Genomic DNA, 21,763 nt, shown 5'->3' with positions numbered 1-21,763 from the left:
TAAGGTAAGAAAGGAAGAGAAAAATCGCGCGAACGAGAAGCAAACCCTCGGCGCAGCTATCGTATAAAATATACCAACACACAAAACATACGCACACACTGTCACGTTGCAATATTCGCGCCTTCGATCCTCCATGTGATCATATTATGCTGCTATTATGCCTGCATATTATGTTGCTGGTTATAATGGCTGTTCGGTGGAAAAAAAACAGGAAAAAAGAAGCGAGTCACATCTGTCGCGGGAGCGGAGAACTCGCGGGGATTCAACGATGAACGTTTGCTTCCTCGCTCGCTTGTGTTCATCATTTCCGTACTTTCTCACTTCCCCCCGTCTCCCATCCTCTTCATCTACGCGTTCATATCACAACGAGAAAATACGGGGTGAGGAAGATTCATCGAGGACGCTCAGAGAGTTTAAATAAAAATATAAAATGAAGAAATGCGTGAGAGAAGATGCGAGAGACCCGGAAAACTTGTGCTCATCACTTTCGCAGCGATTACAGATACGGAAGAAAATCAGGAATTAAATACAATGTTCTTGAATTAAGAATACTACGTAGAATCATTACTCGGCGAAAAAATCATGAATATATACGGTCCATGCGGAAGATTATTAGGTTTTTTTTATCATTCGATCTATTTTTATGCTACGTACAAAAAAAAACAACAAAAAACTATTGTAATGCAGACCAATAAAAATCATCGGGACATTTTATAGTCGTTTTTTGTTTCTACACACACACACACACACGCACACGTCCGAACCACCGAGATACCGAGAGCTTGCTCAAATCTCTACTACTGATTATTTCCCCGTAAACATACCTGGCCGTAAAATTTATAATAACTGTACACTGTACCAACTGTACAATAACTCAAGGTTAAGAATAATGATCGAGGGGCATGCATTATTTTTTATTGCAAATGCACACAGTAAATTCGTTGTTTTTTTATTAATTTGTTGTCAATAGCTCTGTATTTGATCAGCGTAGGATAAAAAATAATGTGAATGTGTCATCGGCCTGTTGTTTATTGAACATTGCACCGAGCCACGAATAAGTGACAAGATTACAAGAATTCTTGATACAAAGCTAGTCTTTTGAAATGAATCGCAATAGATTGGGAAGATAATATAATTTATTCTGATATTAATAATATAAAAGAATTTAGAGATATGAGAAATGTGGGAAATGTTCAAAATTGTTTCCATAGGAATACCAGGATGAGCAAGGAAAAAATTGAGAAGGAAGTCCAGCTTGCAGACCATAATTTCCAGAGTACGAAAACTTCGTACGAGCTTTTTTCGCGTTTTGTGGGGAACAAAAGTTCCGAACGTGTATTTACGATTTTACGACTCAACGTCACAGCTGAAGTCCAGGCCTTTTAAAGATTGCTATCTTCCGCACGGCTCACCCTCGTATTTGCGACTTTTTTTAATACTGATTGAGAAAAGCATGCGCATGACTAAGTACGAACATGTGAGAAAATGTGTAATTTGGATGAATTTGCAGGTAACGAGGATTTTGAGTGTAGCAACAAAATCTACGTTTTTCGCTGTTAAAATGTGAATTATGAGAAGTTGAGGAAGAATTCGATCCCGTAATTAACGGCGTCGATTTCAATCGGAGTTTCAATGACTTTGTGAATTTTCGACCTTGCAACATCACCTTCTCAATAAATCACAAACGTGTTTATAGTGGCCTGAAAAATCTGTCAGATTCTCGATAAAAATACATTGTACAATGAAGTACCGTTGCACCACTTTTTCCGAAGGTATCTACGCTTACAGCAATTAAGAATATCCGTCGTTCGATCTGTCAATGATCGCGAAACTGCTGGAGATAATACGAGACGTTCATAAGAAGAGCAAGGACTAGTGACATCAAGGATAGAGCCGGGAAAATCCTTCGAGTTTTAATTGCCAGCATTAACGATCCATGAATAATTTCTCGTGTAAGTTCCGGGCATGTAGAAGTACCGCGATGACGAATATGACGAAGGAAAAAGTAATTTTTCGATAAGCATTGACCACTCGATCGAATGGATCACAACTTTATTCTCTCCGTTCGAAAATCGTACTTTAATGACACGTCCTCGAAGTGATCGAGGAAGAAAGAGCGAGCGAAAGAGAAAGAGTGCGAGAGGTAAAGAGCGAGAAAAGATAAGAAAGAATGAGACAGTGGACTGCCGAGTCCTTTGGTGGGGATGCTGGCGACGAGTAGAGCAACGACAAGGACGGAGGGAAAGAGCGAGGAGGAAACACGAGAGAACCTCAGTAACCCAGTCCCGGGAGTCGCTCACCAGTCTGTAAAAACAAAAGAGAAACGCATGGCACGCGCCACCATATGCACCTTCGTCCACGATCTAAGTACTATAATCTCGTAGGGTGAAGTCGCGTCTAAATGGGAAAATGAAGAGCTGATAGACGATACTAATGACCCGTTTAAGGATTCCGATACCATTTTCGTTACCGTGAAACAAAATCGACAAAATATTTAAATATTGCAAAGTAAATGCACGCACCAACGTCTCTTCAGCGTCGATTCGTTCTGTTTGCACTTCCTTCTCGTTTCAAAAGCTCTCATGGTTTATTTCTGTCGCTTTTATCTTTGCCGCTAATTTCGATGATTCTTGAACCTTATGAAGTTAATTTTGAAACTAAGATTCACTCACCTCGGATTGCGATTCATTATTCCGCGGTTCTATCTAAAGGAACGTATCGAAACGATTCGAAAGGTGTATTGAGGTCGGCAAGGCAAATGAATCAGGATGGTGTCAAAAAAAAAAAAAAACTAGTGATACAAAAACTAATATTTTTTCCATGACTTTGAATAACGGAGACTGAGCATTACTCTGTCTCTTACTTCTTTTTTTTCTTCACAGTTTGAGCATGGGATGGGACAATTGAAAAAGAGAAAAAACATACGAAAAAGAGGAAAAAAGGATTTTTTTGAATTTATGATCTCTGAGTATTGATGAGACGGTGGGAAAGTTGATTGTGTTTCTGCTTCCAGTTTGACACCATGATATTTTCTGATATGCGGAGCGAGTAACAAAAATACAATATCTGGTTTCCCGTAACGTGCAAAGTACAAAAATATATTTCATATTTCATATGCCATTATATATTCGTGTATATATAGATATTTATTGAAATATTCATTTCTCGGTTCAACGGTGCTCGTTCTCATTCTCAAGTTAAAATAAGCATCATCGCATTCACACTGAGGCACTCGAACATTGTAAAATGCGCCTGCAGAGTTTCTAATTATTTCTATCCATACGATGAGCATAAAATTTGGAAAATCGCTGCAGGTGGTAACGCGCGTTTGTTGACTTGAGGAGTAAAAATAGGAAAGGGCCGATGAATGATAAAAAAAATCACATGAGAAAAAAATGAACAGTCGAGTGGGAATCCGGATTGGCGAAGATGAGAAAAAAAACGGACGATTCTGGTAACTCGTACACTTACAAACACGATTTTTCAAAACGCTCACATTCACGAACACGAATCATTCTTCACATATAATTCAAATCAAATCTTTATTGAGAGTACGATTTATTATTTTTCTTTCAATTCAACATCAAACTTAAAACAGAGACTTTAATGCTGTATGCCGCATTAAAAAGTCACGAATAATCGTTACGCTCTTGTATTGACGCATCAATTTTTTCTTAAAAAAATTTTTTTTATCTCTGTCTTTAAATAACCACGCGTCTCGCAATCACGTGGATCGTTCCTTGTGTTCGCGATTCGCGAGAAGGGGAAAATTATCGAGATTAAATTACGACCGTAAGGCAATATTCGTGATGAATAATTGTTACATTAAAAAAAAAAAGAAAAAAAACCAGAAAGAAAAAAAAGACAAGTAATAATATATTAAGAGGGAAGCTACTGTGATCTTTTGTTTTCAAACATTCCTCTCGCTGTTAATAGAATAAAAACGCTTTACAGATGAATTCCGGAAAAATGCTGATGTCGCAGAGACTAATGGGGATAAACACTTAAGAAGGGTGTCGAGTCAAAATTTTTTTACTCTGAATCATGTAATATTATTAGCAATAAAAAATCGTGAAAGGGTGACGAAGTTATGATAGGATCAAAACCAATAATATTATTAAGAAAAACAGTAAAAATAATAATAGTTATAATAATAATAATAATAATAATAATAATAATAATAATAATAATAATAATAATAATAATAATAATAATAATAATAATAAAATAATAATAATGAATGGGAGAAAACTTATAAAAATTAAAAACAGTGACGTTGAACGACATCGTGGGGCCTTCGAAAGTCAGTAGAAGGAAGACAGATGCTTGTTGTCGTTCTGTGTGCTGCTGGTTCCTTCCACTTTCGAGCTCAATGATCTTCAGCATTCGTTCCGAACCGTATGAGTATCTCCAAGTGATTGAAAGCACTCGATTGTTTTCATTGTTTCATGAATGATGATTTGGCGGAGAGACGGCTCAGAGAGAATTTTGCGACTAGGGTGGTGTGGCCTGGCTTCCATGGCAGTGAAGAAAATATTTCTTCGCTCCCTCTCTCTCTCTCCCTTTTTTAATGAAATATTTGCCGTGTCGTTGGGCGATCGTCAGTACAATGAAATGTTTGTAAATTCATTATAATACGAGAGGCGCTGGATCTGCGTCATCTTCGTTGATCTCCTTTTTCTCCGTTGATGCTAAAACGACGAACAACGAGGAGCGGGACGAAAGTTGAAGGAGAGAGAGAGAGAGAGAGAGAGAGAGAGAGGCGAAAAATTGCATACGAAGGTCCACGCTCTCCGCGCGTCGGCAGTGACGTTTCTGGTGGTCAGCATCTGTAACGAGAGTAAAGCAGAAAAAAGGCATAAGAAAGACCGTTAAAAAGTGAGGAGACCTTGGCAGTCAAGTCTCCACGTCGGGAATAACGCTAAACATAAATGAACTGTGGTTACCGGTAACAAAGTATTACGTATATAACTGGATAATTGTCGAGTGAGGTTATACGGGATACTTTGAGGGATGAAGAAGACTAGCTTCATATTTATATTCGGATGGCGATTTGGCTATTGGGGCAGCCTTATGGAATGTCAGATATTCGCTCGCTACGTAAGAAACCGGAAATGACTCGGTGACTCACGTTTAAACTTTTTTCCAGCCTTTCGCTCTCCCCCTTTCTATATAGCCTACCAAGCAGCAAATCTGAATCAGTACCTCCCGAACAGAATTGCTTTCGCACCTCCAACTTTCGTTTCTCGTTCACCAGAGAGCCAGGAAGAAGCCAAACGCGGATCAGTAGAGCAAAGCAAAGGAGAGAATGCACGTCGACTGAAAATGTTAGAGCCAAGGAGCCAGGGACGAGGGGGAGGAAGTGGTTATTCGTTTGATGGTGTGCTGCAGCTCTAGGATCGAAGTATCCTGATCTTGGTGAAGGCCGCCTGGTGCATTCTAGCCGTGCAAAAACTCTGACTAGGAAACCACGCCCTGACTCTGCTGCTCTTGCTCTCTCTCTCTCTCTCGCTCAGTCTCTTGCCCAGCTCTCGGTGTCCTCGGGGACATTTCACCGTCCGTTTAACTCTCGAGATTGCTATAATACAGTTTCGTATTACAGACATTTGTTAGCTAATGAAAAATTCATTATTCAGCTCCCGTGACAAAATTGTGATTGCTTTTACTTTTTTTTCTATCCTTTTCTGATTTATTTATGCTCCATTCTGCTTGGAAATGAAGCTCTGGGGATTCCGGATGCCAAATTGAAGTGAGAAACTTAAAAAACAATTAAATGTAATTAGCATTCTGATATGCCGTAACGCTACACCAGTACATCTTCGCGTCAACAATCCACGTCAAGGCCGAAGATGTCTCGAATTATTTTTGCACTCGTCCCATCGATGACGTGAATTCTACAACTTTTGGGCAGGCTTCAGAGCAAATACTAATGAAAATTGAGATTTTTTCAATTGTGGCTCCTCACAATCTCTATATTTTTCTTCTCGAATATGGTATTCATTAAGATCCTCTCGCTCCGATCATCGAAAAGATAAAGATTTTACGGTAGGATACTGGAAGCTAAGCAATCGCATATCTTAAACGACCTCACACGAGTACTGCGTGAGCTTCATCGGATGTCTCGCAAATGATTATCGCGCGTCCGAACCTATCATTAACAAATCCGCCTTCGCTCGAAACCTGCGCTATTAATTAAAGCTGCATAGATACGCAGCGAGATCTACTTCGCGAGGAGATAAATAAAAATGTAAAAGCATTATAATCCTCTCGTAATCGTCGAGCGTCCCAAGTGTGCGGGGGAGTTATTGATATTCGACGATTAAATTCAATGCGAGTCCTGGCGATTTCTATACGAGGTTGCTTCATGCAGATATCGCTTTTATAGTTATCGAGGTATACAATGTATCGAGAGGTCTGTATATTATTGCTCATATGCATAGTGGATGGTCTCAACATCTTATAATACATAGAGCATTAAACATATACGAGGTATCATCTACCCAAAGAGCCTCGAGAGTTGTACAGAAATGATTCTCAATCTCTCTCCTCCCCCCTTCTCTCTCTCTCTCTCCCTTTTTCTCTCTCGCACTCGCTCTCTTCGGTGAATTATCGAAGATCTACGTAATATTATAATAAATAGCCTCGTGCGATTATCGATAGGCCTGACGTCCTTGGGGAAGCTGCGATGCTCGCGAGGTCGAATGATAATTTTTGTTTCTCCTTTCCCGGTTTTTAGAGAGGTCGCGAGAAGTTGTTCGCGCTCACATTATCGATTGAGAGACGAGCTGGCAGGACTGTCCACTGTAAACACGTATGTGCGCGAAGACACCTTCGTTATTACAACGACGTATCGAGAGATGCGAAAACAGGTGGAAGCAACGGCAGGTTATTTTGACTACTCGAGCTTAGCACAGCCGAATTCTCAGAACATGCTGTGAGCAACGGAGGACCAGTTGGTCGGGGACAGAAACGCGACGCTCCCAATCAGATTTTCGTTCGCAGAAAGAGTGAAATAAACATTCAGAGATCTGGGAGCTCGAGGAGAAAATGAACGAAACGAGGCTCCACTCGTTTCAAATCGAAGAAAGCAAAAGTTTTCTATTTGTGATGAACTTGGAATTCTGAAGGAGCTTTGGCCAGGGGAATTTCCACTTTCACCCTGAGACTCCTCGACCAAGATCGTCGGGTGCACACCCAGCACCGGGAAAGCATCGGTTAACAAGTTCTTTCACTTTCTCCCTCGTATCCCTTCGGCTTTCTTTATTGAAAAAGCGCTCTCCACGAAATCAAGGAAAGTCTCTCGCTTCCTCGAGGTTCTCCACATGGCAAAATTACTCGAATCTGCAATGATATCTCGAGACGGATTCGTAATATGCATAAACAAACCTACGTCCAAGATTTTTATCTCCGACACAAAATTCAATTCGTCTCGATCTTTCTCTGTTCGGGATCAGATTTAAATAATAAGAAAGAGGTATCAAGATGCGTGACGCATAAAAATGAGAGGATTAAAAAACTTCATTAGCTCGAATTCATGCCACGTGTATCGATACACACACGCGAAAAATCCAAGGCGTGAACAAAAAATACAAGACGTTAAAAAAAACCTGAAAGACCAGAGTTTCGTATGCAAGATCACGAGCGTTTCAGTGGTCCATCGATCTAAATCCAAGAAGACTATACGTCAATTCGATCTCGGAGCATAATTGCATTAAGGTCAAATAACGAGTAAGACTCGTGTGCACAAACTCGATATGAGAGTGAGATGTGAAGTAGAGGAAACGAGTGTGTCGACGAGGTGTGTTCGCCCCCCTCGTATCGTGTCCTCTCCATGTTCTTCGATCGTTGCGTCGTGGCCACGCACTTACATAAACATATTCGTAAATACGAATATATATACATATCAATACAGTAGGCTCAGTCCGGTGGCACTGGCCGTGAAATAAAGTCCAGGTGTATATAAGCGAACCGTTAGACCGTGTTCTGTTACTTCGTCGAGAGCTTGACCTCAGTTATTCTCCCAAATCGTGGACCTTACCCAAGCAAAAGCCAACGACGATCATCCGTTAAATCCTTTTTCCCCTCTATCTTTTTTTTTCTTTCTTTCTTTCGTTTTTTTATCTCTCCTCCGTTTTACACTCGACACCGTCGACGTATAGACGAAGAGGAGAACGATGCTGGGGCACGAAAAGAGGGAGAGAAGGTAAATCGTGACGTGGAGAGAAAGAGAGTGTGCTGGAGCAAAGTCTCTCATCTCTCATCTCTCGAGAGACCCACCATAAGCCCCGTTCTGTCTTATAGAGGTATATTGCCCCTGAACTTGGTGTTCCCTCAACACACAAACAGCAGTATACAACATAAACGTATATATAAACCCATGTAGGAAACGCCAAGCTTGACAATAGGGCCAATGCTTGGCCCACGCATGGCTTGTCGAGTATATTTTGCCAAGCTTGGCCCCGTCCTTGGGCGTTTATTGGCTGCCGTATAAAAAAAAAGAATATTTTTGCCAATATGCAACCGACAGTCGGCCCTTGAATGGTAGCCAATGATCGGCCGAACGAACTTTATCAGTCTTGGGCCATTATCGGCTGATGACCGAAAACCTTGAATATTTTTTACTATATATTTCCCGGTAAAAATGCAATACTTGGCACATGAATGGTAACCAATCATTGGCCAAGCGAATTTTACCAGTTTTGGACCATTTTTGGGCCGATGACTGTATACTATTGTATTACTAAATTTGTCAATAGAAGTGCAATATCAGAGGGCCCATTTCGCACCAATGAGTTTTAATGAATTTCTCCCAGTGATGAAAGTTTGGATTATATTTCTTTCTTTGTACAAAAATTTAGATCAAATTTCTTTTCCGCCAACAACTTTGATGAACTTCCTTTTCAAGCGATGAGAGTTCTGGTTAAATTTGCTTGCCGCAACAATATTTATAAACATTTGTCTTGCAGCGGTGAAAGTTATATGTTTTAATTTTTTGTGTAGCAGGAAAATTTTGGAAACATTTTCTCTACAGTAACCAAAATTTGGAAACTTTCTTGCTACTCAAAAATTTAGGCATAACTTTCTCCGCTATGAGATAAAAATTTTTATGATTATATAAAATATTGAAATTTCATCAAAATTTTCATCGCTGAAAGAATATGTTTTCAAAACTTTCCTGCGTTACACCAAAAATGAAACCATAACTTTCATCGCTGCAAGTAAGAAATTTTCATGAATACTGTTGCGGTAAACAAATTTGACCAACACAGTCATCACTTAGAAATAGTGTTCATCAAAATTGTTGCCGGAAAAGAAATTTGATCTAGATATTTTTACAAAAAATATGATCCAAGCTTTTATCACTGAGAGAAATTCATTAAAACTCATTGATGTAAAGAAATTTATCAAAACTTCCATTGCTATATCAATAAATTTAGTGTAAGATAGATTTTTTATTCTATTGTAAATCGTCAAAATTTAGTATTACAATTTTTTATGTAACAAAACTCAAAGTAGGTCACTCAAACAATTCGAAATCACCATATACATCACTCGAAACATCCTTTGCAACATATCAAGAATTTTATGACACAGTTGGTACAATGACGAATTGGTCTAGTAGGTAGCGTGCGTCCGTTAAGTTAGAGCGTGTTAGGTAGGTAGGTAGATCGAATCCCACATGTGTACACATTTTTCTTCGATATAATTGATTTCAGAATCTCGGAACGGTAAGGGTCTGAGATCACAAACATTAGAAAATCCAATACACAGTGAAAAAAAAATAAATTTTGTCATGTTTTTCGTTTTCTTGCAAAAGTGTTTAATCGAAAGCTCCCAGTTTATTGCCATTGATGCGCCATTATAATGTATCAGCAATTGGCTGACGATCTTGGGCCAAGAACGGCAATCGGTAACGGGCCGAAGTTATCATCCGTGCTTGAGCCATCATCCCGCCAGTCTTGGCTGCCATTACCGCGCCAAGATCGGAGTGGTGGCTGCCGGTACTGGGCCGATCTTGGGCCCTTTGTAAAACCCTACATGGGAATATACACATGTATATTCGTGTACAGTACTACCTCAACTCGCTTCTCACTCTCTTCCTCTCGCATTCTCTTTCCTTTTTTTATTTTCTCTCTTTCTCACAGGTTGCTCTCGGCTCTGACCTACTTTCATGCAGACCTACCCGCGATGTATATACATATATACGTGTATACTAACTATACCTACGTACAACACACATCTTGTACTCTTTCACCTGGTACGCTTCACCGCGGGCTTTCTTCATCCTTGTCTCTTGTTTCCATTATAAACGATAGTACGTATGTATATGCTCGCTCACATATATATGTATGGAGAGATGAAGCAACGGAATCCGCGCTGGGTCTGACACATGCGTAATTTTTCTACGATACTCGTATGTGTACGAGGTATGGGGACGTATTAATAGTGTACTGACCGCGGTTCATCCTTAGGAGTTCTCGTAACAGTAAACCGTTATTGAATTTCATTCATCAGGAAGAGATAGTCAAGCTAATATATAGCAGAGCTCGCTAGCTACGGTTCATGTACTACGATTATACATACGGATGTTCGTGTGTGTGTGTGTGTGTGTGTGTGTGTGTGTGTGTAGACGGTACGTGGTTTATGGACGGAAAGTTCATTAATTTATCGCATCATCCGTCTCGTCGATAAACGTCGTTGTCACAACACAGAGTTGAATTTATCGTGCTCGCGAGTATGAAAACTCAACGGAGCACCGCAGTCCCTAGCTTTTCCCTCCTCATTATCCCACTCGCTATTGTGCTGATTATTTTTATTGAGACAAAGTTGTTCTTTTTGCTCGTAGCGTTTTTCTTTCTCAAATTGCGTTCATTACTCAGCGTCTCATTTGAATCGAGCCGTTAGCAATACCGATAACCGCGCCGGTGTAGGCGCCTCCGTATGCAACTAGCAAATGTACTCTGTTGTGCTTGACAGATCACGAGAGTTAAGGAAACCCCCGGGGGGTCTCTGTCTGCCGCTATTTTATGCTCTCGCACTCGTACTTGAAGTCCCGCGCGCGCTTGTGAGCACTCATGTGCTACCGTCGCTTTACCTACGTCTGCTCCGATATCCGACCTGGCTCGACTTTTTTACGAGGAATGTCGCTGTACCTGTCTATGTACTGGTCGTCACGTCTATAAAAGTCTGTCTTTGCACTTTGCAGATAATCTGACTTCCTGTATAGAGGAAAATTTTACGATGTTTTTCCCATTTTGCGGTATTCTACTTGGTAAAAAATCGAATTGAGGATAGAAGAATCGATCGTGCACCAGGTGATGCCCATTCGGAGAATTTTCACAGTCAACCATCATCCAAATGTTGGCTTTGCTTCCAAACTCCATTATAATACAATACGCTCTCGCGTGCTCTCACCGAAATCAAAGCCGATGAGTATTTTCAACTATTTTTAAGGTAGAGATCTGCTCGGGTGATCCAACCTACTGCCTCCAATCGCTTGCCCAATCGATCGTCCTGGAGTACACCGCGTTTGCACTCAGAAACGTTAGCAATGGATTCATTAAATTAGAAACACGCTGGAGAAGTTAAACTTGCACAGACTATTAGTTTGACGCCGCGTATAACAAGCAGCTTTATATACCGCTATCAGAGTAAGGTATTATAAACTGTACTCGGGACTAATCATTAGTTTATATAACGAGTCATTTCCCGCGAGTACATGTGCATGGCACCACGTGATTTTCTAGTCAAGGCGATCCGCTCACCACCGACGACGACGGACGACGTCGTCGACGACGTCTGCGTCGGCGTCATTGGACACAGCGAAAGATCATGATACCCGATCGTCCTCCCTCGTGGCGTTTTATTACGTTATCCCTTTTTTCGTATATTCCATGAGCGAATGCGTCCTGCTGGTGAAAATTGAAAACGCATTTTTTTGCGAATAAATCCTCAAACTTGTTCAGGTGAAGAAAAAAACTATGGGAAATCGGATCTTTGATATCGGAGTTTCGAGGATCGAAGAAGGCAATGAACAATGAGAACGAATATTTGAACGACGGTGTTGAATATCATTGCGGAGAGATGATTAAATTGATACTTGTTTTTTTTTTATTTGTATGTATATATATGTAAATGTAGCTGTTTCAAAGATCTTCTTGATGTCCTTGAAGGATGACACGGATTTTCCTGCAGCCTTTAAGGCTCATTCCCGCTCGCGCCAATAAGACATTAGCCGATGCACGATTTCGTCGCCGCTACGAAGATTTCGCTAAATCGACCAATCACGAAGATTGCGAGACTTCGAGTGACTCTTATTACGTAGCTTTTCCCCGCTGTCGAGACCCTCGATCGTGTCGTTTTGATGAGATGCTTTTTTTTATTAAAGAGACATTTTTCGTTCCTTTTCTTTTATTTTTTTTTTATTTCAAGAGGCGAACAATGAAAGTGTTTCTGCAGATCATGCGAAAGCTGATCCACCGTAGATATTTTATGAGGCAGCGGAGGTCGTCGTGTGTTTGTACACATCCACTTAATATACAATTCGCACGACTAGAACCTTTTCAATGTAAAAGGTTTCTGATTGCTCATTTTTCCTCTCTTCTCACCTATCATTGTCAGCATTAAAAAAACTCTTATAAACATGAAAAAACTGAGATTCGATTACATTCGTGAAAACAATTCACTTCGAAAAATGCCATGTTCGCGTGAAATAGAGAAATGTTTGACGATCCAAATAATCATTGGACAAAAGTTTTTCAATGACAGATGTCATTGAAGTATGGAGTATTCAAATGACTTTGAAAACCGAACAATCTTGAACCTTTTAAGCACAATCAATCGGCCAAAGGCACGCTCCTCGAATAAATAATTGTAAAAGACGTTTCAGCAGAGAAAAATGGGTGGGGTTCAATATGTCGAATAACTGAATTGTAAAACGGTCGATATTTCGAAATTTTAAAAGTTGTGATATCAGTTTGGAGAAAAATAAGCAATTCGAAATTCTTATTCCCGATCGACTATTCAGCAGATTGCGTGTTTAATTAAAAATTCCTTCTTTGAATTCGTATTTACCCGAAAATATATATTTCAATAGTTTTCATTTCGAATGCAATTTTAACAGACCATCCGAATGTCAAAAGTTCATATTTTCGAATTCAAAATGGAGAGTAATTGTTTTACAGACAGACCAGAATATGGAGTAGCAAAAAATCGAAAGTGAATTTTTCGAGCCTATAAAACTTAGGTATGCAGAATAATGATAGCTCGAAAAGGCGAAAGTCAAAATCGCGATGTTTAAAATTGGAGATCACCGTTCTGAGTAAGCGAGTGAGTGAGACGCGTGTATTTGGAGATCCACTGCATTTCTTTATTTTGATCGATCGACTTTCTAACGTTTCGCTATTTTGACTGTTCGACTTTTTGGTGTTTCATTATTTCAACCTCAGTAACATTTGGTCTTTCGTTATTATATTTTCAATATTGTGAATTTTCACAGTATCGCTGACCGTAGTAATTTATGAATCGAAAGAGTGATAGTCGAATTTTTGAAAAATCGATATTTTAGTCATCGTCCTATGGGCGATTGTTACATTCTATTTTCGATGTAAACGTGCTTCGAACCTGCAGTTTCTGCTTTATTTATTTTCGGCATTCAAAGCTCTAGTCGAATCCATCTGTCTTCATACAATCATTCGAAGTTTATAAACTCGAGATTTTAGCTGTTCGAAATTTTAGTCATTCCAACATTTGATCCCCACCCGAGAAAAATGACTCGCGTCCACCCCAACGAAACGGATGAAAGACGCGAAGAAAAAGAATATCGTCGATGAAACATTATGGAAGATTGAAGCCCGCGACTTCTCCTATATCTGCATGTCGGTTGGTGCATCGTATTTCTTAGTCCTATCGCAAGGGAAATAATCCATAAGACAAGGTAGTTTTTCTCCTGGCCTGTTATAGACGACGCTGCGAAAGAAGCCCTCGCCCGTTGGTCGTCGTAGAACGGAGAGTCCTCGCGGCGTATAGTATGCTCGTTGGTAAATGCCACTGGTTGGCATTATACACTGTACCGGCTGTGCGCGCACGGGACCTTCGATATGCTGCACATCGAACTGCCCGCATATACATACACGTCGATGTACGAGAGATATTCTCACTTGGGTCTAATGCGCCAGCTAGAAACTAGATACTAACTTCGCTCGTCCGTCCTCCTGCCTCTCCCTCCGAGCTGCATAAAGATCCCAACGCAGCCTGTCGTATCGCAACATTGAAGTATACTGAATCTGCTATGCACTAATGTAAGTGTCTGTGCTATGTACAAAAGTGTCGGTTATCCTGCAATGTAACTATACCGCAACAAATCCAAGTACAAACATTATCCCTCCGGCTTCATTGTAATATCTAACGGGAAACTTTGACCTGTGACACGATTTTATTCGACGACTCAATCGATTTGTAATCGCGATAATATCGTTGAGACACCTTCGAGAGAGAAACAGAGAGGGAGCGATAAAAAATCCATTCACGGCTAATTGATTTTCATGATGGAGGTACGGATAATGAGAATAAGAATAAACAAAATGGGTGGAAATTCAACGAGAATTTATCTGGTCTTTCGGTATGCGTTCAACGATCAAACGAACCTTTTTGATCGATGGCATGAAAGTGTGTTCGGCCGTTCCATGATTTTATTGAAGTTATGGAATATTTCAGGCGAAAATATTGAGATTGCATTGGAGATTGGTGCATGCGAAGGCTTCTAGTTTGGGATTTGATCAGATTCGTTTGTTCGCTTCTCCTGCGGTGGTTATTCGCCCTGAGTCCGAAGATGCGGCAAATATTCAAAGTAATAACGAATTAAAAAACAAAATAAAATGATGCACCTGAGGTGGCGATGAATCAGAGGGATTGGAATCTCGTTTTCGGCGATAAAGAATAGAGCAAAAGCCGAGCTTCGTGATAGCCACGTGGCTGCGAGACCTTTGTGAATTCTCACCTTGAATCGTTGATCCTAACTTTTAGTCGAGGGTGGATGAAGGGTTTGGAATATAAAGGATCGCCAGTCGAATCTCGCCCATAGCCCTTCCAGGTAAATTATAAAAGGTACTCGAATCGATGTATATACACATATATTAAGCATCGGGGAAGCTTGGGAGGCGGAAATCTGAGAATCCGAAGAATGTCAAATTAAATTGTGGTCGATCCGGTGGGGCGAGTGCCTTAGAGCGTGATCTTGGATAGGACATCAGCGAGGCGGTAAATGAATGGGAGCTGTTCTCTCACGGAGTGCCGTGAGCTCTCATTTCGTGTCCCTCTTATTCTTTTCCTTTTCCTTTCTTTCTCGCTCCCTCTTTTTGTCCCCTCGTTCCAGCGCTCCGAGTTCTACACTTCAATCCTCGGTATGGTGGATGCGCAGACGTAGAAGCAAAAGAAGAAGAAGAAGAAGAAGAGAAAGAACAAGGAGGCGAGGAAGAAAAAAGAAGAAGAGAAACAAGACAAAGTGAGACACTGTGCGGTGGCTCTTGACTATATATACAGGACCGCGAGAGTCGGTGAGCTCTGCTAGACGAACGAGGTGAACGAACCTCGAACCTCCCGAGTGAGCTTCAGCCTCAGCGCGAGGGATCCTAGAGGGGTCTTTGCCGGGTCTCTCAATTTACGCGCGTCTATGCGTGTGCGCGTGTGTGCGCCCCGACGAAAAGAGATAAAAAAGGCAGAGAAGCGCCAAAAAAAGTGGTCTAAAAGAGTATACGTTGCGTGGTTGGAAGAAAAATATCTAGAAGGACGAGAAGTCGCGGGATCGAAAGCTACATTTTTCGAGGCGCGCCGTATATGCCGAGTCCTTAAAAGACATCCTTAGCCAGACACGAAACCATAACATTAAGTAACCATTTAAATTTAACCACCGAAATGAGTAAGACTCCTCACATAAGATAGTATGGTAATGTTGTAACGATCATTTTATTTTATTCTTACTGAAGCCTCATTAATTCAGTGGTTTCCTTCATCGCGAGTGAGAATTAATTGATAAATTAGCAATTCGATCAGAAAACCCGAATTCACATGTAAGTTTTACTTTCGTTTGGACTGTTATCTCTCCTTCTCGATTATCTCACAAATCGTTCGGTCAAAGCGTAGAATTTCAAACACTTTCACCGCTTATGCCATGTCGAATCTATATACACATATATATATATCCTGTATATGTTCCGTGTACCTCGGCACGTGAGTCTTGTCCCTTCGAGAAGAGAGAACAAGGAGAGAAAAGCCATGGTCTCGGTGGCGCTACGAGAGAGCCCTGACTGTTCACACACATATACAACCACACCGTACTCACTCTCTCCCTTTCTCTCTTATTCTTCTTCCTCTCTTCTGATGGCACACCGTGTAATATACACAGGTGTTCCGAGAGCACGCGGTAGAATGACGTCTAAGGTATTTGATCTGCGAGACCCCTCTGCACACGCGTGCATTTATGTGGATCCGAGTCCATGCCGGTGCATGGATACAGCTGACTTTATTTGAGTGCATTGTTAAATAATAATCGAATGCTCAGAGTATTTAAAAAATTGCTTTAATTAATTAACTCGAAAAGTCGGTCTTTCTGAAGCAGAAACGATGATGGAAGATTTGAAAAAGATTCCAGGGACGAAATGTTTGAAATCGCGGAGCTCAAAGTAGTCTGGGGAATCGAATGGCATTCGAATCTGCAATAGGGTCACTGCCACAGCTTTTGATCGAAGGTCGTTCGAGAGACCATTGTCGCGAACTCTTGAACATGAATCTACAGTATTTAACAAAAGTGGTGGTCGCGAATTACGTTCATCGTTTTATCGTCATGTCCAATTCAACGAGCATGCCCAATAACGAATTCAAATCTGTAATTCACGGTTGGTATGCGGGACGGAGAACGAGAGAGGCGTTTCGGCCAATACATTTGGCGAAAACCTGCCCGCTTATGTACGTATATGTATGCGGTGTATACCACACTCGGGTCGATAGCTTTTCGAGTATGTATTTACAAGTGATCCATCTACATATACAGGCATGCAAATATACGTGTGCACCTCCGCACACCCATTAACGTATGCGTGTATTCGTTTATAAATTTATATACCAAGCCCCGCGTACACCTACGAAGCGCGATTGCTGTGTTTTCTCTGACGAAAATTTATACTATCGACGGAGCAAGTGGCGATGCACCATGAAATCAAAGGCTTGGGTGTCGCTTGCTTTCACGGGTGTCTCTTGTGACGATTTTTTCGAAGGTGTGTATCGAGATCGAAGGCGCAATGGATGATATAAAAATGAAGAGCCGATGAGCAGGACTTTATTAGCAACTGCCAGACGAGGCTGGAGAGAAAGAAATTGTGCGAATTTAATTATTCGAGAACGTTACCTCCGTGTGGCAGAAGGTGGAGAGGAATAGAAGTATTAAGGTAGAGAGAAATCTTGAATTAGAAAGATGGAGAAAGAGAGAGAGAGAGAGAGAGAGAGAATGAAGAGAAAAGCGAGTAAAACGATTGGCATGCAGGTCGCGTGGTATGTTGTCCTAGGTCATGCTGCAATCTCTCTGTCTCTCCATCTTCCTCTCTCGTTTTCTCATCTGGATTTTCTCTCGCTCAACGGCTTGTCTCACAGGAGCAGCACCAACGTAGCATCAGGTACAACACACAGGAGAGATTAGCTGCTCGACGCACTATTCTCGAGTGATGCAACTGGGGTTTCTTCGAGCTGAAGAATCGAGCTAGGATCGCAGGAGAAGCATTGCGAATGTGTCTGACGATGTCTCCATGTGGGTATGAATGGTGACGTGATTTGAAGTCGTTGATTGCGAAAAGAATATTCGATTGGACGAGAGAGATCATTACTTCTGAGATACGAAGTGGGATTTAGCCTATTGAAGTATTCCGCAATCATCGATTCATCAATGAATTCGATAGTTCAAATAAAAATGCATGATCGGCGCAAAGCTCGGAACATGGGTAGCAACAATCGTTGGGTGGGTGAGCAAGATAAGAGAAAACTCCGCGAGGTCGATGGCACCAAAACGATACGACTATCGAAAATAATCGCCATAGGCGAGGCGTAAATTTGCATTGAAATGTCGCAACTTGCACGAGACAACTCGATGAAAGGAAGAAAAAAAGAGTTTCACATAGGAACGAAAATTCATTGGGTTTTTAAGAGATTTTTGCGGGGGGGGGGGGGGGGGGCGACGAGACACAAGGAAGCGGAAGTAAAATTTTGCGGGGATATAATGAACGAGGCTCGTGAAAGAAGTTATGTGGTCACTAATATAAGGAGACGGTAGAGGGGTTTTGGAGTGACCGAGGAGGCAAACATCAGCAAGCACACGCACGTGAGATCGTGGTCCGATGAGAGAGCTTCCGATCGTCTTCGTCCTCGGTTTCGTCGACGACGACGACGTCGACGTCGTCGTCGTCTCCGGAGTAACAGAGGCAGAGAAATAATCTGAAGGAGAGAAGAAGGAGGAGGCAAAGCAGCAGGAGGAGGTGCTGAAGAAGGAAGGAAAAACGAGAGGGGAATACGAGAGAGGAAGGAAAGAGAGAAGGAGAGGTGAGCGGCGCCAAGTACGAGAGAGATAATACCAATGCCCAAAACTCTGAGGTTGGTGTCAATGAACCCGGCCATGTGAGGAGAGACTCCGTCGAGAGGCATGGGCTCTTGCTCTCTTACTGCCGCTTTTGCTGCTGCTTACACTTCTCCTTGCCTTCTTGTGTTCCTTCTGATGGCGATATGGTGGTGTGCCGATGGTGGTGGTGGTGGTGGCGGGTAGCGCGAAGAGAGCACACCATCACCACTCTATAGAACATATCGGGGTCTTGTCTTTCCCATGGAACCGAGACTAATTCCGTGCGCCTTTACGAGAGCGCCTCTCTTTACGCTTGCACACAAACTCGGTACTCTAACTATAACAGCATACACGGCCACTTTACGCACGCTGTATTCCGATTTATCGAGTATTCCCAACTCTTTCAATGCTCTGATGTGAATAATATTCGTTTACCTGAGGCATCGGCGCATCTAGCATTTGCGAATATCCTCATTTGTAACTGTGCCATTTCTCTGCGTGAAGAAACATTCGCAAATCTAACATTATGGTTGGGATTTGGCACTGTTTAGGAGAAAAGTTGCGAGTGCGGCTTATTTCCAAATGATCGAATTCCACCAGGATATTCGTTACGAATCGAAAGCCAGTTGGGGGATATATTTCAACCTCAAGGCCAAAACTATTTGATAAGAGGTCGTTTACTGCGACGTTTAAATGATTGAGAAGCAACTGCGAGTGCGGGTTTCATCTCACATACTTCGTCGAGTCGAGGCGACGAGACGAGTTTCTTTTTTTTCTTACGCGTCAAAAGTCGTAAGTATTTACGAGGTTGATAAAAATTTTCGAGAGAATTTTCGTCCCAAGGCAACGAGCCACAATCATAGGTGGAGATTCAAAGGCGTTGGTAACCGAGTGCTCAAAATAGATGATCGAAAATTCAACCCTGGATCTAAGATCGCGAGACAAGCGAAGGGCCTAAGTTACTTTCGTTCGTATGCTAAATCGAGTGGATTCGAGGCCTTTTGTTTCCTAACTGACGGAGAATTAACTCGGCGTGACGTAACTTTGCGAAATCGTTCTTCGACTTCCGTGGTTCTCACTTTAGTCACTCACCCCCCCCCCCCTACCCCCCCCCCCCCCCCCCCCTTTTATGGTTCTCTTTCTTACTCACTTGCGATGAATTCTAAGGGAGGGGGACGTTGACCGCGAGAGAGTGCTCAGCTTCTCGTAATTCGCGCTTGTTGGGGTCAAGCGAATCTTCGCGTTCGCGATTGATGCTGCTGAGTTTTTGATTGCTACATTCCCACATGCTGCGTGTACTGTATATAATAATGTATACACACATTTTTTTTCTAAGCATCTCTTGAGACGCGTGGATGCGATGCGAGATCATTGTTTAATTTTACTCTACAATTTTGACCGGGAGAGACATTGTTCGAAATTAATTAGCTTTGAATTGCGTCACAGCGATTTTTATGCCAGAATAAAAGTACGAATTTGCAAAAAACATTGCATTTTCCGTTATAGCTCTTTATCGTTGCTGATAATATTTTTGGATTAAATTTCAATAATCAACGATTATTCCAGTGATTTTTATGTTTTTAAGTTGTCCAAATGGAAATTATAACTCGGTAATAATTCGTTTTGTTTCGATTGAGTATAATAACTAAACAGGGCAATAACCTTCGTGCTTGAGTTTTACGATACATAAATTGGTGTAGAATTTTAGCAGGAATGGCAACGGACAGTGATGCTAATAATTCCATCAATTTGCTTGTGGAGAGAGCGTTAAGTTTGACTGAGTACCAATATACTTGAGTCGAGTTCTCTAACGACAGATGTTTGAAAATCTGATGGTACAAACGATTTATTTGTACGTCAATAAAAATCGTAGGGAATAAAAAAAAATCTTACCTCTTTCATAGGCAGTGCAAGAAGGCAGTACACGTGAGGGATTCTTCATTGAAATTGAAGAAAAGGACGACGATGGTGACGTAACGTTTTACGCTTAGTCGTGATATTTGGCAAAGGTGAATGTCTGCCTTTGCGAATGTGAATACTCCACGGTGATCTTCGAAGATTGGAAGACGATGTCTCTTCTTTGCCTCTCACGTTTGGAATCATCTCCATCGTACTTCCGGGCTGATGTTGTTGTTGATGATGATGATGATGATGAGGATGATCGACAAAGAGAAGCTCGTCGTTGCACCTGCCAGAGGTATTAGTACTGGCTCCGACGCGAAAACCACCACAACCACCAACGGCACCGGCAAAACCACCTCGGTAAGGCTTACTGCAACGGTCGCCCCTCCGCCCTCGCCGGCACCTCAAGCACTCTTGGTTCGCCAGCTCTTCGACTTCTTCTTCTTCTTCTCCTCCTTCGTTCTTCTTCTTGCTCCTTCCCTTCGGTCCTTTCGGCGGACCCTTCAGTACTGCCCAGTCGGATCGAGAACTCCAGCCATGTCGCGACCTTGGAGAGGACTTGGAATCTCTTGATTTCCGCTTTACTGTTCCTTCAATCACGTAAACGATGTCTAGTGACTCGTTTATCTTTCCTTCCTCTTTGCCTCGATCAATTTGAAATTTCTCTCTTCTAGCTCCGGCGAAGGAAGATCTTCCCGCCTTTCTCTCCTTCAATACTGTCCGGTTGGATCGAGAATAGCCATATCAAGGCAATTTTTTTCGACGTTCTCACGCGTGCCACTAACGAGGCAAAACGAACTGTATACAACACGGATTCAAACGTAACTCGAGATATTATTTCACAGGACACTTTAGTAGAGACCAGTTGGATCGAGATCTCCGTCCACCATGATGATCCAAGAGATGTCGATTCGGAATAACACTCTTTCCGTCCCTTGCCAATGAAGACCTCAAAATCTCTCGATCTGCTTGTCCTGCTGGTTCGTACGAGCCAAGACCTGTCAGCAATGATCTGAAGAAATACCAATTACTCAGTAGAGTCCAGTCGGGTCCAGTTTTACTGCCATCTTGTGTAGTGTTTGTGTATTTTGTTTTTAAGTTGTTTGTTAGTTTGTTTGTTGTTCTTTGGTTTTTTTTTTTATTTAGGTAACTTTTGTCAAGAGTCTTCGAGTAGATAAAAATATATCTCTGCAAAGTACCTCTTCGTTTAAATCCAGTAACGCAGGGCAATCGTCCTCTTCTTGTTGATTTCTGCGAATCCTA

General features: G+C 41.6%; 1 protein-coding gene across 1 annotated transcript; it reads right to left on the bottom strand.

Moving 5' to 3' along the window:
• Positions 1–3,077: 3,077 nt before the first annotated feature.
• LOC122406584 (uncharacterized) lies at positions 3,078–21,244 on the bottom strand (the record flags this gene model as incomplete). The annotated part of the gene is made up of 2 exons (XM_043412116.1): positions 3,078–4,829; positions 20,492–21,244. A coding segment is annotated over one exon (708 nt), but the record flags the coding sequence as incomplete, so codon positions are not given.
• Between the last annotated feature and the right edge of the window lie 519 nt (positions 21,245–21,763).

Source organism: Venturia canescens, chromosome 2 (genome assembly GCF_019457755.1).
Source record: "Venturia canescens isolate UGA chromosome 2, ASM1945775v1, whole genome shotgun sequence".
Lineage (NCBI taxonomy): Eukaryota > Metazoa > Arthropoda > Insecta > Hymenoptera > Ichneumonidae > Venturia > Venturia canescens.
Note: the sequence above shows the minus strand (reverse complement) of the source record. Positions and strands in the feature narration are given on the sequence as shown.